The sequence below is a fragment of the Danio aesculapii genome, chromosome 21 (genome assembly GCF_903798145.1).
Source record: "Danio aesculapii chromosome 21, fDanAes4.1, whole genome shotgun sequence".
Lineage (NCBI taxonomy): Eukaryota > Metazoa > Chordata > Actinopteri > Cypriniformes > Danionidae > Danio > Danio aesculapii.
The window spans coordinates 20,369,627-20,393,633 of NC_079455.1; the positions used below are offsets into that span (position 1 = coordinate 20,369,627).

The 24,007-nt window shown below is 37.0% G+C and overlaps 1 protein-coding gene across 1 annotated transcript in view; it reads left to right on the forward strand.

The window, feature by feature from the left end:
* cnksr2b (connector enhancer of kinase suppressor of Ras 2b) overlaps positions 1–24,007 on the forward strand; it is a 113,857-nt gene that overhangs the window by 55,180 nt on the left and 34,670 nt on the right. The window contains exons 5-11 of the mRNA XM_056446841.1: positions 5,825–5,866; positions 10,205–10,324; positions 12,164–12,223; positions 12,384–12,452; positions 16,957–17,103; positions 18,901–19,034; positions 19,225–19,415. Of these exons, the coding sequence (XP_056302816.1) occupies positions 5,825–5,866; positions 10,205–10,324; positions 12,164–12,223; positions 12,384–12,452; positions 16,957–17,103; positions 18,901–19,034; positions 19,225–19,415 (763 nt within the window). The remainder of the gene's footprint in view (positions 1–5,824; positions 5,867–10,204; positions 10,325–12,163; positions 12,224–12,383; positions 12,453–16,956; positions 17,104–18,900; positions 19,035–19,224; positions 19,416–24,007) is intronic.

Sequence of the window (24,007 nt, forward strand, 5' to 3'; positions counted from 1 at the left end):
ATTCTGGCAGGGGCTTTATGGCATCCTATATATTTGTCATGTTACTCACTGCTGATTGGTCCAGTTTGGGTTTGCAGTCTCTCAGAGCAAGTTAGCTGTGTAGCGCAAAGGTAGCATGGTGATGAAACCCAATCAAAACCCACCTTCTTGAGCCCAAACATTTGCTCAATATAAATGCAAACTTATCTAGGGAAAACCTCAATCTGGCTTTGTTCAACAAAAATGTTTTAATTTGAAATAATTTTAAAGACAAGAATAAGTTTTAATAAAACTGCAAAAATGGCTAATATTCACTGGACTAATATAAACAAATCTAGTACATTCTAGAATCTTTTTTTAAGAGTGAAGTTTGGGCCTCAGAAATAAATAAATAAATGAATAAAATAACACAGTGCAATGAACTTGCCCCTTTAAATCTCATATCCATCAAGTTAAAAGCAAAGTTCCCAAGTCTCCTTTGACCTGGTCTATTTTCTGTGTTCACCCGCACCGGTGTCATGCCACATTGGAGTGTTCTAGGACTCATATCTCTTTTTGAGAATGCTTGGAAAGCAGGGTAGAGATTCTAGGCCAGAAGGTTCTTTAGAAGGAGGCCACGGACGCTTTCTCTCCTCTTCAGTTTTCTGTCCTGGATTGAAATAGAGCTTCTCTGACTTAGGCCATTGAGGATAAGGACACACTGTCCCAGGTGTGAGAAAAGCAATGTGTCCCAAAACACACGAAATACAGAAATAAAAAGGACACTTAATGATGCTTTCTGTAAAATCTGTGTGTGTGTGAAAATGACACAGCTTGCAAATCTTCCACTCTGAAACGTCTTTCACACATTCAAACTTTAAGTTCAAGGTAAAGGAGTCATTTTATGCAAATTTTTATAACATGTTAAATAAATCTCTGGGTCTGTGAAGTTTAAGCTCAGAAAACCTCACAGATCATTTATCATAACTTGTAAAACACACAATTTTTTTGCATGTGCCTTTAAATGCAAATAAGCTACTTCTTTTCAGAAGAGGGCGGAGCCTTTACATGCTATTCTGACACTCTAGAAACAACAAAAAAAGCTAATTCAACAACCAAAATATCAATTCATCTACCAACCATATTAAACTGACCCTTGTTAGTGAAGCAGTTTGGTGTAAAATATATTTTACCAAAAATATATAAGACTTAGAGACATTTTACAGAACATTTCCTTCATAAATTAAGCTTAACCATGATGTCCTCAGAGTTTATTGAGACTTTTTTGCTCATTGGTTCTTCCCACAACAGAACATTATCACGACCACCAGCTAGCCACTCCCGGCAGATCACTGGTGAACTACAAGTCACATTAACGAACTACTATTCCCATCATGCCTTTTCACACACACCAGTTGCCGATCACCACTGATGATACACACAGCTGAAACTTGTTATCGCTGATCATTCCGACTACTTATATATCACTGATACACCAGTTCGTGTCTGAGTCAATAGCCCCTTTCGCACATACAGACCTTTCCAGAAAATTACCGTCAATTTTCCAGAAAGGAATCATGTATGAACAGGCCTTTTTTGAAAATACTGGTCAACTCGTTCAGGCAATTTTTCGGAAAGAGCAGTTGTAACATAACCGGTAATTTGTCGGAATGCTGTGCAGTGTGAACACAGAAGGAATGTTGTCGGAAACGTGTTCACGATTAGAACGTGCTGACGTGAGACGTCTACTTTAGCCAATCAGAACATTCAGACGCATTCACATCCGTGCAGTTTATAAAAAAAGACTTTGAATATTTTTCCAGACACATTTAGCTGCTAGATGTTATTCAGATAACGTTTCTATGTTTCTTCTTAATGCCAACTGTGTAAAAAAATTATCTATAAAATGCTACCGCTGTTTGTTTACCTTCAAGCTCTGCTTCAGTTGCTTGACGCGAGTGCATGTGAAGCAGTCAGTGGGCGCCAGCAGAAACACATATTATGTACCATCAACCATCAACAAAAGCTCGACCCCTTCTATGTTTACAAATACAAGCACAGCCGTTTAGAGCTCATTTCTGGGTAATGATATCAGAATTTACCGGTATTTGGGAATGGATGTGTGAATGGTCTTTTCCGGAACAATTCCGTAAAGTCCTTGCCTGTGTGAACAGCACTTTTTTAATTTACCGGTGAAGTCATTCCGGATATTTTCCGGATATTCACTGGTATCACTGTGTGAAAGGGGCTATTGTTTGCTGTCATTGTTAGTTTTTGTTTTGCTATTTGCTTTGCCTGCCGTGTTTTTTGACCATAGCCTTGTTTATTGTTATATTCTGTATCGCCTCATGCCTGTTTGATGACTACGATTTGAATTACCTGTATGTTCTTGATTTCTCCTGTATTGACCACTGCCTGCTTGCACAACTATTTATTGCACTTGGATCCTTATTTTTGTTGTCCCTCGCTTGCACTCATGACAAGCATCTATTACGTATATTGGTGCAGATATTGTTACTCCATCACTAGAGGAGCAAAATCTGGACGCCATGTTTTTCCACATGCTTGCAGAGAAAGTTTTTCCTGTTATTTGGTTAGGTAGATGCACTGGGGACACAATTATAACACTTAAAAACGACAAAAGTCAGATTTTCATGAAGTGTGGCTCTTAATTAAACACTAATGTATTAGCTCAATCTTTATTTACTCTCTTTTCAATCAGAATGAAATGTGTAGGTCGAGTGTTGAAGGAGATTCCCAGTATGTTTAGCATTAATCACGAGCGCGGCCAGTCGAGTCCCACAGGCTGTAAATCAGACTAGCATTAAGCGGTGTGATGGAGAGCGGAGGAAATGAGCAGATGAGAGGAGCGTTGCAGCAGGTTTTGGTGTGGGAGGATGACTCATCTCCTCCTCATCTGTCTGCTCAAGACAGAAAACGCTGCCTTTGGCTATTTCAGATAGGTGCAAGACTCTGTGTCAGCAAGCACATCTTCCTCTCCCTCAGCTTCTTATCGAAGACATCCCAAAACAGAGCAGAGATGATATAATGTGTTCGTATCGCATAACTGCATGGGAAACATTTGATAACTTTTGTTGATATGGCATTGGCAAATGTATTAAACATTATATAATACTTCTGATGATTCATATTCGAATGTATATTAATCAAAGTTTCTTGGCATGAATGCCCATTAACTGATATGCATTATGTAAGGATCTGGCATTATATAACACTACAGATAAATAATATTCATTTATTTAAAAAAATAAAGAAAATAATGCTCAAGTAGCTTTTTTTTAAGTTTCTTTTTTTAAAGCACAGATCAAATTAAATTTGGTGTTATTTATGCTTAAAAATACATTTTCAAGTAATGCAAGAAAGAAGGTTTTATTCATATATAAAATATATGCAATTAGTGTCTTCATATTTTCTTCTTGTTTTTAGTATGTTCATTTTTTACTGAAGGAAAAATGAAAATACTGATTAAGAAAATATGTCTCATAGTGTAAACTAAATGTGCAATGAAGGTTTAATCACGTGTTGCTAGTCATGACTAAAGCCCCGGTCAGATCACACGATTTCTTTTCATGATTTCGGAATGATTTCCTTGACGTAGGATGTCGTAGGGATTCATAAATGACAAATGTGCGTTGTTTCAATCGTTTCAATCGTTTCTTCTTGTGTAATGTGGCATAGTACTCGACAACCAATACCATGTCTGCAATGCCTCACATCACCATCAGGAGTTCCATCACATTGGTGACACTGGGCAATAGGAGCACAGAAATTCTCAGTTATATCTGCGGTGCTGGCATTAATGCACAGGTTACGTAATCAAAAAATAAGCTGCATGTTTACTTGTGGATGAGTCTCGGATAGATAAGATCAGTCATTGGTTATCCAAACTTTAACTACTTTCTCTAAAATATTAAAGTGTTTAAGGCAATTTTATCTGACAGACTGGCACAAATATGCAGAAATCTTATTCTCACAATAAGTTTCTGAGTTTTCTCAGCCTTCCAACTGAGTTTGTTCTTCCGAGGTAATGTGGAAACATGTTCAGTGCTGCGAAAACATTGTAAAAGTCTTGCATATTCAAATTACTTGATTGAAATTTTAAACTGATCAGCACAATAAATGATTTTGTCATTAACAATGAAAACAGTTAATTATTGGCTTCTGTGAAACTGTGAATATTTCACTTAACTGACCAACAATAAATACATTAAAATTAAGATACAAATTATACCAAACCAAATTCGTTTCAAAAAGATATTTCCAAGAAAAATATACAATTTTTTTTTTGTTTGAGCTTGTCCACTACTCAACTGTACAGGTTGATCATTTGTTTCACTCTGTGGAAAATAAGAATTTAATGAACGCTCCACAGTAATTGTTGTATCACAAACCTCTGTCATATATTTGCTATTTTTGAAAATGTCATTATTTTGTCTTGAGAATCAGATTTTTCCTTGATACTGATGTGCTTTCATTTTCTCCGTCTCACTTGCGGCAAGTTCAGGCGAGATAGTGTTTAATAAGCAACCCATGGCTGGAAAATATACATTTAGATTTAATAGAAAATTTTAAATAAAGATTGAAATAAGATTAAAAAACATTGAAATTAAGATAAGAAATACAGTTATAGCAACACTTGTGACTGCTTTTGGAAATAACGCTGGTGGTAGACGCCACCGTGTGACTGATTGTGAAGGAATGTATAGTCGGGCACATTTGTTACCTACGACAAGTCAAGATTTTATCAAGACAAAATCGCATAATCTGACATAGTGATTTCCGTTATCAACAATAAAAATTGTATGATCTGACCGCGGCTTTAGTGTGATTTGATTAGAAACTTTTTCACATTTAAAAAAAATAATAATTCTCAAAAATACACATGCAAAAGATTTTGTGACATTGTTGTTATTATTTTTATTTTTTTAAGCACAACCTCTTAAGGCCCAAGATCTTTTTCCACATTCATTTTTTATTTCTCTTTGCTATTTGGGCTTATAAGAACCTAATTAAAATAAAAACCTAAGTATCATCTTTTGATACGATGTACTTTTAGAGAAAAATGATGGCCATATATGTGGACTCGTGGTCCAAATTTACATAAAACACTTTTTCTTGAATTTTTTTTATTGCATTTTTTTAACATAGATTTTTTTTTACTTGCTTTAACTATCAGAGAGTAAAAACAATTTTTTCCCCATTTTGGACAATTACAAAAAGTGTTTGGGACATTTCATATTCTGCAAAACAGTTGCAGGATGACACTATATGTCTGTAACAAAATATAAAACATTCAAAGTATTTTAAATAGCCACTTTAAGAGCTAAAATGTGCTCTTCACATATGTGGACACTCAAGCCCTAGGAGGATAACACCATATAGAGAATGTAAAAAAATAATTGATTTATTTATAAATGAATTGTTAAATCTTAATCTTTTAAGTTTATAAAAAAGTTTTTAGATTTTAACCTTATGAATAAATAAATAAAATAATTTTTAAATAATTAATTAATTAAAAATAAATTAAAATAATATTTTCTGAGTGCATAAATGTGTTCATGTTAGTTAACGGTGCCTTATACAGTACAAATACAACTTTATATTCATTTATTTCAATTATGCACTACTAAATTTTGAAAGTAACATTAAATTGAATAAACGCCAAAGCTGTGTTTTCATTGTTCATGTTAAAATAAGCAAATAAATCCTTATGTCAAGGTATTAACAAGAAGTGTATTATGTACATTCAGCCTTTCGTTAACAAGACTGACTGCAGTGAGATCAGTTGCAATCATTAAATTAGATGTAATAGTTGAAATGACATTTTTCTTTTCTTGCCTTTCAGGACGGCACAGTGTATGAGACCGAGAATAAGATACTGCATGTGGTAAGACTGACATTTATTTTCTCACACAGTCTCAAGATTCATTTACATAAAACCCCTTATCTAGCTCCTCTGTTCAAAAATAGAAATCTGTGTCGAAGTGAGAAAAGGAGAGCGAGAGAGTGTGAGGTGAGTGAGAAAGAAACGGGTTCACATTTGATTCATGGAGTCCAGCCCATACTGCAGTGTCAGTCAGGCTACAGCTGGCTCTCTGCTATAAATACCAGGACAGTGCCACATTTCATCTGAGACTGACACACACACAGAGAGAGAGAAAGAGAGAGCTAGAGAGAGAGAGTTTCTGTTTACAGCACCAGGAACACCTTCACTGATTACTCACCCGCAGCAGACTGAGGCAGAATCATGATTAGACAGATCAGTTCAGAGAAAGCTGCAAGATCATAGAGAATTATGCTTATGAGACCATCCTGGTCACATCGTAATATGGTGCATCCTGGCGTCTCGGGCTACATTTACTATAGTGTGTTTTCAGTTTGGCTTTGTTTTAATATGAAAACAATCCTTGTTCATACTAGTTGGCTGTTTCTCAATACCAAGTATGTAATATTCGGACTTGCATCCTTGGCAGTTCAGACTTGCCAAGATCAAACTTAGAAGACCGAACTCCCGAGGAGTCAAGTTAAGTACTTCTTCAAATGGAACAGAAGTGTACTTTATAACGTCACTTACTTCACCATGGATTCATCGATTTCACTGTACATTAACAATAAAATGATTTAATCATATAAAGCACGGCCTTATAATTAATAGTATATTAATATTATAAATCAATATTTTCGATTTAAGAAAATGTAAACATAAATTCCTATAAATGTGAAGTAAAATGCGTAATTTTACACAGACTATTATCTTTGATTATCATATTTAATAAACTACAATAGACATTATACAAGTATAAAGTACAAGACATACAGAATAAGAAATAAAGATAACGTTAGGCAATTTAGTAAACAAAGACAAGCAGTGTACAACATGGTAACAACATTAAAGACAATTATAAAACGTAACAAAATAACACTGCCAAAATAATTCACCTGAGAACAAATAATAGATATAAATGACCAAAAACTGTTTGTTAGATATACACAAGCTGTATTAAATATCATGTTTTAACTACAATGGAAAGATGAGATCCAGCGGTACATCTGTGATGGACTGGTCAAAGTAAAGCTGCGCTTGGCGGAGGAGGTAATGACAAAGCTCCCGCTGACCGGCTGGGGGTCAGAGACCGCATAAGCTGAGGCACATCGCCAAAGACGCGCTATCTTTGTGAATAACTGCTGATTCGAGTTTAAAACAACTACATTATCGCCTGAAAAACTCTTAAAACTGTATTTTGTGACACAACAGAGGAGTATTTTTAAAATCGTGCAGGTATCCTCCTTCGCCATTAGCTTTCGCTGGCTGGGCTGCAATGCGTTCTGGGATACCTGCACTTCGCAAGTTTGCACAAGTCACTTTTTGATGCACCCTTGGTAAAAGAGGTGGAGCAAGTACACATCTGGAAATTTTATCTGTACTTGGCAAGATGAGAACTTTTGAATTGGAACAGTACTTGCGACGGTTGATGATGTTTCACGAGGACACAAGAACGCAAGTACAGACAGGAACGCATATTGAGAAACAGCCGTTGTTTAACTAAAAGCAAATCTCCATCCATACATGTTTAAAATAGTTGTAAAAAACTATAGTGCAAACTTGTTGCCTATATATATATTTGTTAAATAAAACACAAGTTATTAGGACGTTCACTATTATTGACTAGTATTAATCTGCTTAATCATGTTTAAAGGTCTTGTAAAGGGCAGTTTTTATTCAAAATTTTACATAATCTCAACTGAAACATGAAGACAGGGCAGGACATATAGAAGCTCCTCCCCTTTATAAAACAGCCAATAGCATTTTGTTTTTATCACAGCTCTGCCAGTGAGAGGGGTTGAGATCAAGCGCATCAAATGAAAAGCAAATAAGAAGCATCTTGAAGGAGGCGGAACATGTCACTCTATAGAGTATTTGATTGGTCAGAAGATTTGATGAGAAAGTGAGGTATGTAGGTGGAGGTAAACAAATAGTTGATCCATTTAGGCTTGTGACAAACTGCAAACTTTGGATGCTTATTTCAGGTTTATGTTTTCTAAATGCTGTTTTGGAGCGCATTAGGTTATATATATATCCTTAACTAACATCCTGATACTAATGCCGCCTTTCTACTGCACACGAAATTTGGACACAACTGTCGGAATATGCCCCCTTGTGGCAGTCGCACAGAATTTTCAGTTTTGTCGTGCACTATGGGAAAGAAGCTTCTCGCAGTGTCTAAAATAAAGGACTGCAAAAGCAAGAGCCTTTATTCTCCATGCGTTCAACATGGTTGAATAAGTGAATACTAGAAGCTCATAGACCACTAAACATTTTGGATGGAATGTGGAGACAACATAAAAAAATGTATTACTCATTTATGAATATAATTGTTTATATATATATATATATATATATATATATATATAGAGAGAGAGAGAGAGAGAGAGAGAGAGAGAGAGAGAGAGAGAGAGAGAGAGAGAGAGAGAGAGAGAGAGAGAGAGAGAGAGAGAGAGAGAGAGAGAGAGAGAGAGAGAGAGAGAGACACTTTTCTGATTCAAAAGATAACAAAAAAAAAGTATTTCTCATCTCGCGTGCACGGACCTGCTTGGACAACACTCGAATACATCACGTCCACTCGACCGGTCGCATACGTTCTAGTCGCAGGAGTTCAAATATTTCAACGTATTTGCAGCTCAAAATGGATCCGAATTCTCCACATATTACGATGATCGCAGCTCCTGGACCACTCTTCTTTGGAAATAAATGACTTTCAGCCTGTTGCTTGTCAGGCAGCTTAACATCTAAAAAACTTGATTTAAATTTCTCGGGACCTTGTGCTTTGAAATGTGCCTTTCTATGTTTGACATAAAGTGAAGTGAAACAGCAAGACAGGACATAGTGTAGCCCCTCCCCCTTTTTAAAAACAGCCAATCATGTTTAGTCTATATCACAACTCTGGCATTCAGACTCACGACAGTCACAGTCTGCAAAAACTGCTTTTCTTACTTAGATTTTTTTGTCTTGTTTCAAGTCTGAATATCTAAATATTCTTAAATCAAAAAGCGTTTTCTAGACAAGCAAAACGTATTGTCTTGATTTAAGAAATACTATGCCAAAATGAAGTGAGTTTTTCCTTAAAACAAGCAAAATAATCTGCCAATGGGGTAAGCACAATAATCTTATTTTAAATCAAAAACAAGATTATTTTTCTTACCCCATTGGCAGATTATTTAGCTTGTTTTAGGGAAAATTCACTAAATTTTGACTCATTATTTCTCAAAACAAGTCATTTTGATCTTTTTTATCTGTCTAGAAAATGATTTAAGAATTTGTAGATATTTGGACTAGAAACAAGACAAAAACTCGAGTTAGAAAAGCAGTTTTTGCAGTATATAATAGCAATACTGAGTCTGACTCTTTCTCTGCTTTAAAATACAGCAGAAAAGACATGAAAAACTGCAGAAAAGAAGAATAAAACAGTAATTATAATAGTTTATTCAAATATTGCTTATGTCTGGGGTGATGCGGTAGCGCCGTAGGTAGTGTTGTCGCTTCACAGCAAGAAGGTCCCTGGTTCGAGCCTCGACTGGGTCAGTTGGCATTTCTGTGTGGAGTTTGCATGTTCTCCCCACGTTTGCTGTACAACTGTACAACTAACCAGCGCAGTGAAATATTTATTTGTACATATGTGTTAGTTTGACCGCAGATTAGGATATCAAGTTAGCAATGCAATGATTTATTATTTGTTTTTGAGATGCTCAGACACAATCAAAGATTTTCTCAGTTTTGTTCATACAGATAAAATGAAGAAATCACTTCAAATGAACGGGGCTTAACAAATCAGGAAAGCATATACAATAATCAATGAAAAACAATGAGGGAAGGAATATATGCAACCAAGCTTTCTTTTACAAAGTCTGTGTTCTGGTTCGTCAGCACTGAAGCATAACCCTGGAGTTTTCAAACAAAATCAGGGTCTGCAACATTTTCTAAAATTCATCAAGAGTCTAAAACTCCAGAGCAGTAAGAATTCCAGGTGTAACCTCAGCGTTTTAAAATGAAAATGCTCCAGTGTAAACAGCCTCAGTCTCAGTGCAGATGTTGTTTCTGAAGCATTGCGTTGAACATGCAAGTGAAAGATCAGCATATTGTAGCTGAGTATTAGCTTCAGCTTCACCCGTTCTGAGCCTCAGGAGATCCTAAACCTTTCTTACATTCACGTTTTCTCTCTCTTCTCAGTGTAAGACACTTTCAGGAGTGTGTGACCACATCATTGCCCTCTCTTCGGACCCCATGGTGTCCCAGGCTGCACATCTGGAGGTGGTACAGCTCGATAACATAAGGTCCACTGAGGGACTGGTGGGTAATCTGGTTTCATTATGAACATTAACAACATTAAAAACATTAAAAATGAACATAAATTAATGTATTTGCTAATTGTTTTGATATTTACTGTGGAAAGAGCTTGTCTATAGAAGATCAAAACCCATTTGAAATTATGAGAAATATATTAGTAAAACTAATGTAATGCATTTATACGGTGGTTGAACGGATAGACTGACAAATAGGCGTACTGTATAGACCAGGGGTGCCCAAACTTTTTCATATGAAGGGCCAAAAACCAAACTTGATTGAGGGTGGTGGGCTAAAGGTAAATATACCTAGCTGTATAACATTAAAGTTGCCATGGTAATTTTCTAATTTATTAATATTTAAATAAAATGTATAATCATATTAATAATTATACATTTTTTCTTACATTTTACAATCAACTTCTTACAATTAAAACATAATCCCATTTAGATCACAATGGAGACATTTATAAAACATTTTAAAATTTAAATAAAAACTAATTCATTCACAACATCTAACTGAAACTTTTATTACAGTTAGCTTTTTTGTAGCTCAACAATTAAACAAGCAAAAGGTTATATTATTGACGAATTTACGATCTCTGTTAAAGGGATTTGCCCCAATCTTCCCCATCATTCTCCCTCTATTCTCAGATGGGTTGCAAGCCAAATCAGAGGTTATCATGGGCCAACTTTGGCCCCCGGGCCCTAGTTTTAGCATCTCTGAGACAGACAAATAGGTGGATGAATAGGTGGATGGATAGCCAGACAGATGGATAGATGTTGACTAGGCAGACAGATGGACAGACAAAAACAGACAGACAGACAGACAGACAGACAGACAGACAGACAGACAGATAGACAGATAGATAGATAGATAGATAGATAGATAGATAGATAGATAGATAGATAGATAGATAGATAGATAGATGGATATAAAATAGGGACTGACAAATGGATAAAAAGATAGAAGGATATACAGAGACAGAAATATGGATAGACACAGACAGACAGACAGATAGACAGACAGATAGTTAAACAGACAGACATTTAGATAGACATACAGAAAGATAGACAGACGGACGGACGGACAGACAGACAGACAGACAGACAGATAGACAATGGATGGATGGATGAATGGATGGATGGAAAGAGGTACTGACAAATGGATAGAAACGTATACAGAGACAAAAAGATGGATAGAAACAGATAAATGGATGGTTAGACAGACAGACAGGCAGATAGTTAGACAGACAGATGATTCGATAGAAAAACAGAAAGATAGATAGACAGACAGGCAGTGGATGGATGGATGGATGGATGGATAAATGGAAAGAGGGACTGACAAATGGATAGATCAGATAAACATACAGACAGACAGACAGACAGACAGACAGACAGACAGGGATTGAAGTGATGTGAGGATTATTCCAGAGACAGATTATGAGAAACCGCATTCACCACATCTGTGTTAAACGATGATTTCTTGTATGTGCTTCAGGCAGTAACATTTCTACAATCACATACACACTCCACACCGTCAGTATATCCGCTCAATAAAGCCTGAACAGAGACAGATGAAAATAAACACACACAAGCATCCCCTCTGTTTCTCTGTGTGTGTGTGTGTGTGTGTGTGTGTGTGTGTGTGTGTGTGTGTGTGTGTGTGTGTGTGTGTGTGCGTGTGTGCGTGTGTGTGTGTGTGTGTGTGTGTGTGTGTGTGTGTGTGTGTGTCAGAGGGGATTTGTGCTTGCATGTCATGTCATCAAGCCGCTTTCAGTGCTTTCTCAGCGTGTGTCTGATATTTTCAGGCAGTGGCTCTTAAATATCTTTCTCCTTGCTCTAGGGCATGTACATCAAATCAACCTACGATGGCCTACATGTCATCACGGGCACTACGGAGGGCGTAAGTGGTCATTTTTTATATTCACTTCAGTACAGTCTCAGTATGACATGCTTTGGACATTTCAGCTGGCAAGTGATATTGGTATTACAAGTAATCCCAAAAACAGGTTGAGTGTTTTGCCCCCTGTAATCCAAAGGCTCTCTCTCTCTCCCTCTGTCAGTCGCTCGCTGACCGCTGTAAGAAAATCCATGCCGGGGATGAGGTCATACAGGTCAATCATCAGACAGTGGTGAGCACATCTACTGCACACAATAATTTGACCTGTTAACTGATTGAAAAAACATCATTTGTATGAGTTTTTAGTTTGTTTTAGTAAAACGATATACACACACACACACATATATATATATATATATTCTATTAGGGATTTAGACAAAATTCACTCTTGTCAAGATCAGTCTGAAACAGGATGACTGATAACAGAGCTGAACAGGATTACCAAGAAAATGAAGGGACTTAAATTTACATTAGAAGCTAAATTTATCCACTGCTCATATTAAACTGAAGGATCATGTGAGAAAATCTGAAAAGACTGGAGTTCAGCTTTGAACCACTGTAATAGAGAGTGCTGAAAAGAGTACTGAAAAATTGTACTCAAGTAAAAGTACCATTACTTGCCTAAAAATACAGTACAAGTAGAGTAAAAGTATCTGTTGTAAATATTACTCAAAGTATGAGTAAAAAGTAGACCTTTTAAAAGTACACAAGAGTAGTGAGTAGTGAGTATTGTTCTATAAAAAGCTGATTGGTTTACATGTAATTTGTGGATGTGTGTAAACGTAACATTCTGTAATGCATTTAGGTATTGCCCAGCAGGCACACAACGTCATATAGACAATAGACAATAGGTGCGTTCGACTTGAACCATGGCTGCAGCCGGTGATCAATAAAATTAGCCAAGCGCAGGCGGGGGGCGGAGTTGAAAATGGAGCCGTCAATCTGGACAACTGGACACTTCGAGGCTTAAAGTTGCGGCAGTCATGATGACCTATCACATGGCGTTCATCATCATTTATAAAAAAATAATTTTATTTATAACAACAAAAGATTTACAGTACAAATAAAACAGAATACAGACCTACAAACTATAGTTAATTTTTAAATTATGAGTTAAATATATAACAAACACATGAGAGAAATAAGGAGAAATGAGAGGGTAATAAAAACAAAAATGAATAGGCTTATTAAATACAAAGCAATAAGCACAACTTCTAGGAGTTTAAACATCACTCTTTAGGCTGCTAATTCTTGTTTGAATATGCTAAAAAGGGGTTTACATTTATTTACATTCATAGATATAACACTTTCCAATATATTAGGGTTGTTAGGGTTATATATAAGTATAAATCCCAAAACAAGGTGTTTTGATTAAGTCTTAAACAATAATTAAGATTATTTTAGATAATAAAAGCATATTTCAAGAGTTCACACTTAGCTGATGATTCATCAATAGCTTGTTTGGCATGCTGTCCCGGGAGAGAGCCCCAAGCTCAAGGGATCCTCGAGCCCGGGGCTTCCTCCCGTTTGCAGAGCGAGAGGGGAGCCTAAGCTCGGTGGATCTCAGAACTCCCCGTCTGCAGTAGCTAAGGGAACACGTGAGGAAAAAAGGGGGCAAATGCTTCATTGTTATGCATAATGTATATATTTGGATGGTGGGAGGAAACCAGAGAACCCGGGGAAAACCCACGCAGACACGGGGAGAACATACAAACTCCTCACAGAAACACCTACCAACCTGGCAGGACCAGGGTTGGCAGTGTTCTTGCTGTGGGGCTAACAGTGCTAACCACTGGGCCTCCGTGCCGCCCGATCTAAAGTGAAGGAGGAGAATGGGGAGGAAGGGGGGTTTCTTTCAAACGAAGATAAAGTGGACTGAAAACTGTGGTTATTTATAGTAGCTTATGGCTCATATGATTGGATGATACTGATTAGCTTAATACGAGACCGGCTGTGATAAATCATAAGCACATGATCCTCTCGAAATTAGTTTATTAATAAACCTCACTTAAAAAAGCACTTTAATCCAAAAAGATTGAACAAAATAACCGTGATTAATGAGCTACACTTTTAGTAGAAATTTCCCAGAAAGAGCAAGGTACATCGATGTCACTTCTGCATAAACGGCTTTGACAATAAAAAATGTTTTATAATCATGTATTTTTTGATTTAATAAATATTATTTTAAACTTAATTTGTTAAGAAACCTTTATAGGGGTGTCAGGATCAATCATCATAATTATTTTATTACAAGTCTGTAAGACTTATTTGAGTTAATATTTAGGTTATTTATTAAAATATATCATTTAAATCGTTTATGGAGCTGAATACAGTAGTCTGTATCAAAAGGCAGAATAAACAACATGCAAACAATCTACACTGTAAAAAATAAATACGTAAAAAAAACGGCAGCTGTGGTTGCCAGTATTATACCGTTAAAAATACTGTAGAAACCATAAAAGTAATTTCTCAGTTTTACAGTAAACTACCGTATTTCATTAATTTATAGATGTGGTACGTCTGTATTTTGAACTACCAACATCTACACATCTTTTGTTACACACGTTAGCACAGCCTTATGCAGGTGAAAATGAGAAGTTACATAGTAAACCACTACTCATCACAAACAACTTTTCCCACAAGCAGTTAAGTATATCAGCATATAGAAGGCCCTCAGTGTCTTTCACAAAGCTACTAAACACCAGTATGGTGACACGCATAAAATGAAAGTCATGTAATAAACATTGTTTATCAACATTAGATGTAACATAAATCTCTAATGTTCATAACTCATGGGGAAACAACTAAAAAGATCCAGAGTAATGTCAACAAAAAGCATAAAAAGTGATGTGCCGTGCAGGGAATTCTGGGAAAGTCAATTTACGGTTATTCACAGTATATATTAAGGAAACATACTGTTAACCAGGTTACGGATTTTTACTGTAGCATTTTTACTGTTTTTTACAGTTGAAATTACGGCCATTTTTTACAGTGTAGTCATTATGAAGGATTTTTTTAACAAAAGATGATACTGCAGTTAAACATTTGTAGTCTTATAGAAGATGGCATTAATAGTTATATTGTTTGTTTTGAAATTTGGGAGATGTAATTTGTCCAATAATAAACCTGAGACACACGTGGTTGTTGTCATGCTGTGAACTCAGCCAATCGGTGTAATATCGGTGTTGTCATCGCAGCTTCTGCAGTCGCTCTTCAGATGCTGCTCAGGTTGAATCGATCATCTGATCTCGGAGCGCTGCTGCTGTACTTTGATGCCACATGTGACAATCACGTGGCGTTGACGCAGCATCAATCCGGACAAAATACTGACATTGGTTTGGCAAGCAAAGTCCAACATTTGATAGATGTCATAATGGTAACTTCCACACAACGTCAAGCTGTAGCATCATTAGATGTTGAAATTTGGTTGATTTTAAGTTAGACGTTGGACATTGACCTCAGCCTGATGTTGGGTTCTAACGTCAACCTGATTTTCATTTCCAAATAAAATGCAACATCCCCACGACATTAGGACACAGCGTCAGTCTGACTTTATGTTGACGTCTTGCGCTTACTGGGTGTTTAAGGCCATTTCGGTAAACATACAGTAAACATCCACTACAAAACCAGCAAAAGAGTCAAAGAAAAGTGCTTTACAAATAAAATGTATTATTATTATTATCATCCGTCATGTTCTCATCAGTGACATGCATGTCTCTGGGTCAGTGCGTGCACAGATTTTGGACATGAGGGATGACACCATTCAAAACACAACAAACGTAAGACATAATTTAATTCAATTTAAAACCCTGCATAGGTTATACTTATTTAAGGAGAAACTGCATAAGATTTTTCCTCAGGTATCTCCACTCTGTAACAGGTATAAAACAGCAGAAGGATCCCTAACCCACTCTATATGCTTGTGTCCTAAATTATAAGAATTTAGGGAAAATATATTGTAATGTTTTTCTAAAGCCCTCCAAAAAAAAAATCTTAAAGCATGTCCACTTATAGCTGTTCTTGGGATATTTAGTAACTTAGAGATGTTTAATAAATATGAAAGACAAGCCATGTTATTTGGTAGGGTAATTGCCAAAACGTTGATATTGAGAATGTGGAAAACTAAATCTCTACCTAAATTTGGAATTTGGGGTAGAGATCTCGTAAACATGCTTGCTTTGGAGAGGTTGAGATATTGATAATTGTAAATTTGAGATATTTGATAAAACATGGGGATATATATTAGAACATATTGGTGCATTGGAAGAAATGCAAGCATAACCAGTGACTCCTGTCAATAACATAGTAGTTGAAGATTGAGTGTAATTAATATTCACTATTCATAATCTATCATGTTTCTAATAATGTGCCCAAACTATTATTTAACAATAAAACTATAGTCAGGATAATGCATTTGTCTGGTAATATAAGAGCAAAGTTACTTTATAATTACTTTTATTTATACATTTCCTGACCAGCTAAATTATATTTTGTTTTCATGTGCAGTTGTTCCTCTGTGTTCTGTTGTTTGATTGTTCTTTCACATGGTAGTGTTTTGTATGTATTGTATTTTATATGTATTATTATTGTATTGTAGTGTTTTTTCTTTTATATTTTGTTGTAGTTTTGAAAATGCACATAAAAACTGTTTAAAAAAACACAAACACAGCAAATGTGGCTTGCTTTTTTCACGAGTCTGAAGCAATGACGTGAACACATGTGTTTGTTTTGTGCAGGTGGGCTGGCAGCTAAAGAACCTGGTGAACTCTTTAAGGAGCAACCCTGCGGGTGTGACCCTGACACTGAAGAAGCGGCCCCAGAGCACACTGACGTCGGCCCCAGCCTTACTCAAGAACATGAGGTGGAAGCCCCTCGCCCTGCAGGTACTGCCTGGCATGATAAAGTGGCGTGTGTGAATTGATGATATGCCGTGGCGTGGTCCCTCAATCTGTGCATGTTCTTTTTTTAGCAGCATTAAGTGCACTCTTCCCCTCCCCGAGGGCTTTGACCAACTAGATTGCATGGCAAATCTTCACTCTACTCATCCCCATCCACCAACCTCCTATTTTTCCTCTTTCATCTTTTTACCTCTAATCTGGCGCTTATCCCTCCTCCTTCAATCTCCTCTCACTTCTCCACTGAAGCAGTGCTCTATAAGGAAGCTTTACTGAGCCTGAGAGGGAAATGTGGAATGGCATTTTAGATCAGAATAAAATTTCATTTATACAGTTTCATTGCTGTTCCTGTTGCACTGCAGACAATGAAGAAACCATGCTGATTTCCATTACAGCAGCAAAGCTGACAACACTAAGATGACATTTTATTTCCTAAACGATATGAAATGAACATTTCCATTATAGGACAATATTCATTCATTCATTTATTTTCTTTTTGGCTTAGTCCCTTAATTAATCAGGGGTCACCACAGCGGAATGAACCGCCAACTTATCCAGCATATGTTTTACACAGCGGAAGCCCTTCCAGCTGCAACCCATCACTAAAAAACACCCATACACTCTCGTTCACACACATTCACTCCGAACAATTTAACTTACCCAATTCATCTGTACTTCATGTCTTTGGACTGTGGGGGAAACCGAAGCACCCGGAGAAAACCCATGCGACCACAGGGAGAACATAAAGACTCCACACAGAAATGCCATCTGACCCATCTGATTAGTTTTACGTCTTGTCAATCAGAATACTAAAAATGGTTTACAACAGTACAACAAACAACTTAAAAGGTCTACATTAAAGTATTAATGTATTTAACTACATTAAATTCTATTTAAATAAAAGGAACATTTTACAAGGTAGGAATGCAGTATTATCACAAAAAAACATTAATTGTTAATTATCACTTAATATAGAGATCATTTACAGACTAAGTTTTCAGAATAGAGATCAATGTCCCACAGGAAAAATGAGTTTTCTCAAATATTAAGCAATTATTTTAAATTGCATTCAGATTTCACAATGTGTTTTTATCATTTTTGGATTAAATAAATATAGAAAAATAAATAAACAAACAAAAAAATAAATAAATAAATGAAGTTTTTAATTTCGAGAGGATCAGATGCTTATGATTGCTCACGGCTGGTCCCGTGGTCAGCTGTTGCCCCACAGCAAGAACGTCACTGATCTAGTCCTTACCAGGCCAATCGTCGTTTCAGTTCACATGTTCTCTCTGTGCTCGCATGGGTTTCCCTTAGTCCCCCGGTGTCCTCCCACCATCCAAAAACGTACAACTTTGTTAATTGACCAATCCAAATCAGCACTATAAACTTGCTCCTAGTAAGTTGTTACATATTTATAGCAATCCCTAATTGCACACTAGCTTTAAACATCAGAGGAGTTCTCAAGATCTACATGAGCTCTAACTCCACTCTCGCCCTGCAAACGGGAGGGAGCCCCGGCCTCGAGGATCTTATGTGCTCAGGGCTCTCTCCCCATGCCAAACACGCTTTATTATCAATCATAAGCTAAGTGTGAACTCTTAAAATAATTCAATTCAAACCTAAATTTGCATGAGAAACTTATTAAATTGTTTTAAACGTTTTTAAACTATTGAAAAAGACTTCAAACTTTGTGAATGGAGAGGCACTTTTATTTATGTGGAAAAAGTAAACAAGATCATGGGATATTTGAAATGCTAACACCAACTGTACCACTGTTTTTAGCCCATCATCCCCCCAAGCCCCAGCAGCAGCGTGGCCACACCGTCCAGCACCCTGAGCACCCCATCCAGACGGGACAGCTGCGCTCTACAGGACCTCTACATCCCCCCTCCACCAGATGAACCGTACACACCCAGGTAAAGCATTACATTCAAAGAAAGAAATGAGAGCACACACTGGTGCACTTCAAAATCCTGAGCCACATCTAGAAACCAACCACTTAAAATCAAAGAAAAAACATCTTTATAGCAAAACTGTGGCAGTGATTTTTGCTCATTTGTCATCTGTGTAGTATGTGATTATAAGAGATTTCTCTTCACATTGCAGAGATGACGTAGGAAATCTGACCAGCAATTGTCAGCAGGCCGCCAAAGGATCTGATTCACCCAACTCATTTCTGGACCAGGAGTGCCGGAGGCGGTTCCCCCTGCTGGATGAGGATGCCGTGCTGTACTGTTATGAGTACGATCAGACTCAGGGTCCTCCACCTGTGCGCAGAGACAGCACTCCCACATATGGTACACACTTTTTTACATGATGATGGTTGGGCTTACAGGCGGGCTTCAGGGTCAGGGGAGGTTGATCTGAGTTTGGGATCTTGTCAGTAGAGCTCTGCACGTGTCTTAAATCTAAGCCCTAGATTTAAGCTGTAGCCCTGCCCTTGTCCAACAGCTTATAATATCAACATTTTTGGCCAGAGTCCGACCCGAAGCCATTTTTTTTCAACTAGCTTATTCTGTTACTGATATTAAAATAGACCAGATTTATATTTAATAGAAAGTTAATGTTTTTTCATTTATTTTTTTTTTATCAGAATAATTTAGTAAATTTTTTTGTTTGTTTTTATTAAATGTAAGTGACATCGATATCGAAGCGGTATGTGCTCCACAGTGAGTTTACTCAATTTACACTTACAAGTGATGCATTGTGCATAACCAGTTGGCTCTTCATTTAAAGTTGTCACTGTTTGAAAAGTTGACCAGAAGTTTGCCTTTCCTCTTGCGTTTGTCACAGTTTTAAGTTCGCCATTGACAATTTTTCTCTTTAAGTTCTCTATTGCACATGGCTGGAAATGTCTGTGCCCAAGGCATCACTGGCACTTATGGACCGCAGGCATCAGATCTCATTAAACTTTTGTATTTTAAGTTTTTTCTAAAGCAGACCCAAAGCCCGATATGCATGCTAGCTATGACGAGAAAATTGACCCAAAACCTTGCCCTAATGGCTTAAAAATGTCGGGCCCTGATAGGTTCAGGCTCAAATGCAGGACTCTACTTGTCAGTGTGACAAAGGTTTAGCCAGTCAGAAGGGATTGCTTTTCAAACTAATGGTTCCAACCAGTGGTGTAGTCCCTGCTATACGCACGTATACTCAGTTTGCCTACTTTTTCCCACAAGCTGTTTGGGTATCACGACTTCTGAGGATCAATAATTGCGTATACCCTCAGTATACTCACTTGTTTTGGTGATTAGACTTCCCTAATTTACATGTATTCAAGTCTCCTTTAACTGTCTACCAAATGTTTTTTAACTTGCATCTTAATTTGTTGCAATTGGTGCAGTTTTGTTTAATTTGCGCCATTCCCTGCCTCCTTACGACCGCTGCAGCTGTGAGAACATTTCGTGAGAGTTTTTCAAAGATCACAACAAATCAACTGAATGATGTCTCACTGAAACGTTTAAGTAAAATTATAAAACAGCATGGGCGTCGCTTTAGCCCTCCTACATTTTCATTCAGACTCCCTAAAACTTTTCAGTATACCTCATGAACTGTATATCACTAAATGTTCGCCTCAGTCCCCTTTAAATTTCATATAAAAACTGTGTCAGAATTCTGCTCAATTTAGTCACCAAACCACAGCAGTGCAGAGCGAGAGCACAATGTGTGTTTATCAATTGATTGTTATAATATCTGCATATTTGCAGTTCTTTGCTATAGAAAAACTTGTTTCCTCTGTGTTCCCCTCATCAGTAACTCTTAACAGACATGTTGCTGTTTATTTCACAATTAACCATGAAAATAAAACACAGTGCATGTGGCATTAGCTATATCATACATTCATGCACAGGATTAAACACACTGACAGAATCACTTAATGAATGTACTCATTTTAACTGCTTATCTGAGTGACATCAGAGTGAAACATCATGTGTTGTATTGTATTAAAAATGATTTCCACAGTTCGCTGATTTAGGGGTGTGTTGCTTCACATGTAAATTAGTTTCGGCTTCCCACCAACGTAACAAGGGGGCGGGGCCATGAGCTCACCCGCTCTGCGTTTGCAACAGAGTCTGACAGGCAGACAGAGAAAAAGCTGGAGTGAGATGATCAGCATTCAGTCGTACATGTACGACTCTGACACAGACCAAGCAGAGAGTACAAAATCATTTGTGTCTTTGTACAGTTTTACAGCCAACTGTGCGCTAGTTTCAAGTGTCGAGCTTGTACACAGAAACTAACAACCACGCACACTGAATTAACTTTGACTGAGGCACGGGATGCGTCGCTCGAAGCCACGACACGGCACGCCAGACACTCTCTGTGGCGCACCAGAAACATGAAGTGTCCAGAATCGTCGCGCCACGCATTTTTGAATTCTAAACATAGGTTTCTGCAGCGGTCCGCGGCGCCCAGCCGTCGACTTGAGTGTACCCTGATAGAAACCGATGTTTAGAATTCTAAAACGCATGCTAGTTAAGATCACAGGGAGCTTCTGGGATCGCGAAAAATGCAAACGACTGAAGTATAAGGTAGACTCGATGAGAAGTACACATGTTTGCAACCGTACCTAAAGATACAACCAATAATTCCGATTAGAGCGATAATGTGGAGAATATTGATCTTGTGTTGAGCCCAATGAGCCTTGCATCTAAAAATAGAGCTAGGGTGTTCCTTTAGTGATATTGCTTCGACTCACGCTGAAAATGGCGGACGTGAATCAACAAACTGAGGATATGATGACGCGCCTGTCAATCAATATTGGTGGGCGGGGGGACCGCTCTCCTACGTCAGGTAGCGGTCGATTTGAAAACAGCTCCAATTGGTCCACCGTTTTTTATGTTGTTAAATTAAAAAAAAAAGCACTGGGTGTGCTTATATCACCCCAATATGACAGTCTATACACCATACATGCACATATGTCTGTCCAAACAGCTTGAAAAGTAGATTTTTTACCATAGGTGCCCTTTAATACATCGAAAAAAGTACTTGAGTTTAGGCTAGTATTTGGGTTTTTGAAGAAGTGTGCTTTGCTTTTTTTTTTTTTTTGTATAGATAGGCTCTATACATTTAAATACAGCTCAATTTACCCAGCCAAACTCCGGGTCTGCTGAGGGCACTATTAGCTAAACATAAATTATTGAATTGAGATGAAAATGAATAAATTAAAAAATATATTTTTTCCTTTTTAAATGGATAGTTCACCCAAAAAACTGAAAATTGTCATCATTTACTCAACCTTTACTTGTTCCAAACCGGTTTGTCTTTTTTATTCCGTTGAACACAAAAGAAGATATTTCAAAGAAAGCTGGAGACCTGTAACCATTGACTTCCATAGTATTTGTTTTTTCTTCTGTGGAAGTCAATAGTTACAGGTAACTGATGTTTAGTATATATTTATGTATCATGATTCAAAGAAACATTGTCTATCTTCGTTTCTTTGCCTACTTTTAAAATTTGGATTGGGTGGGTAACAGTACACCACCTTTTTTTTAGGACTTGGTTCCAACAGGTGTCATTTAGGAGTCATTTTTGTTTTCCCTCAGAAATTTTACATAGACAGTTCTTAAAGGGCTCTTATTTTACGCCTTTTACAGGTTGTAAGATAAGTCTTTGAAGTCTCCAGAGTGCATCTGTGAAGTTTCAGCTCAACACACCCATCAGATCATTCGATTTTGCAGTCAGAGGAAATTGTTGCTGTTTTTGTAGCCTGTGCCTTTTAATGCAAATGAGCTGGTTCTCTCAATATTACTCCAATATGACTGTGGACACACTATACCTACACATATTCCAAAAGTTGATTTTGCATGATAGGAGCTTTTTAAAAGAATCTTAGTGTGAAGAGCAATAGTTTAAAGTTCTGTAGATGTTTTGCAGATAAAGAGTCATATTTTTTCTGCAACACTGAATATAACACTTTCAGCAAAGGGGTTATATTAAGAATTCAAAAACCCTTGATTTTAGTGATACCAGTTGTCATTAAAGGGTTAGTTCACCCCAAAAAATTAAATTCCTGTTAATAATTACTCATCCTCATGCCATTCCAATCCACTAAGACATTTGTTCATCTTTGTAACAAATTCTAAGAGCTTTCTCATAAACTGCAAGGGTCCCTGAGACATTCACAGTCCAGAAAAGGAGCCAAAAACATTATTAAAACATTCCATGTCACTTCAGTGGTTTCCTGGTTATCATATGTAGCTCAAAGAACACTTTTCAGAAAAAACTGTAAGTACGACTCCTATTTAATGAACCCTTTATTGAAATGTAGTACGCGACATTTTGCTTGAGCACACATAATTTACAAGAGACTGAACGTGATTTAAAGCTGATATATTCATGACAAATTTCTATTTTGTTCATTGATTAGAAGTATAAAGACCTTCAAATGCATTTGAAGCTATTTACTAATATTGAACATCCAGAGGGGATCCACATTGCTGAGATGAATCTGTAAATATGTGCTGCACACTTTTCTCTATATAATCACAATATATATAACAATATACAGGGTGGGCCATTTATATGGATACACCTTAATAACATGGGAATGGTTGGTGATATTAACGTCCTGATTGTGGCACATTATTATATGTGAGGGGGCAAACTTTTCAAGATGGGTGGTGACAATGTTGGCCATTTTGAAGTCGGCCATCTTGGATCCAACTTTTGTTTTTTCAATAGGAAGAGGGTCATGTGACACATCAAACTTATTGGGAATTTCACAAGAAAAACAATGGTGTGCTTGGTTTTAACATAACTTTATTCTTTCATGAGCCCCCTCACATATACTAATGTGCCACAAACAGGACGTTAATATCACCAACCATTCCCATTTTGTTAAGGTGTATCCATATAAATGGCCCACCCTGTATATCGCTATATATACACA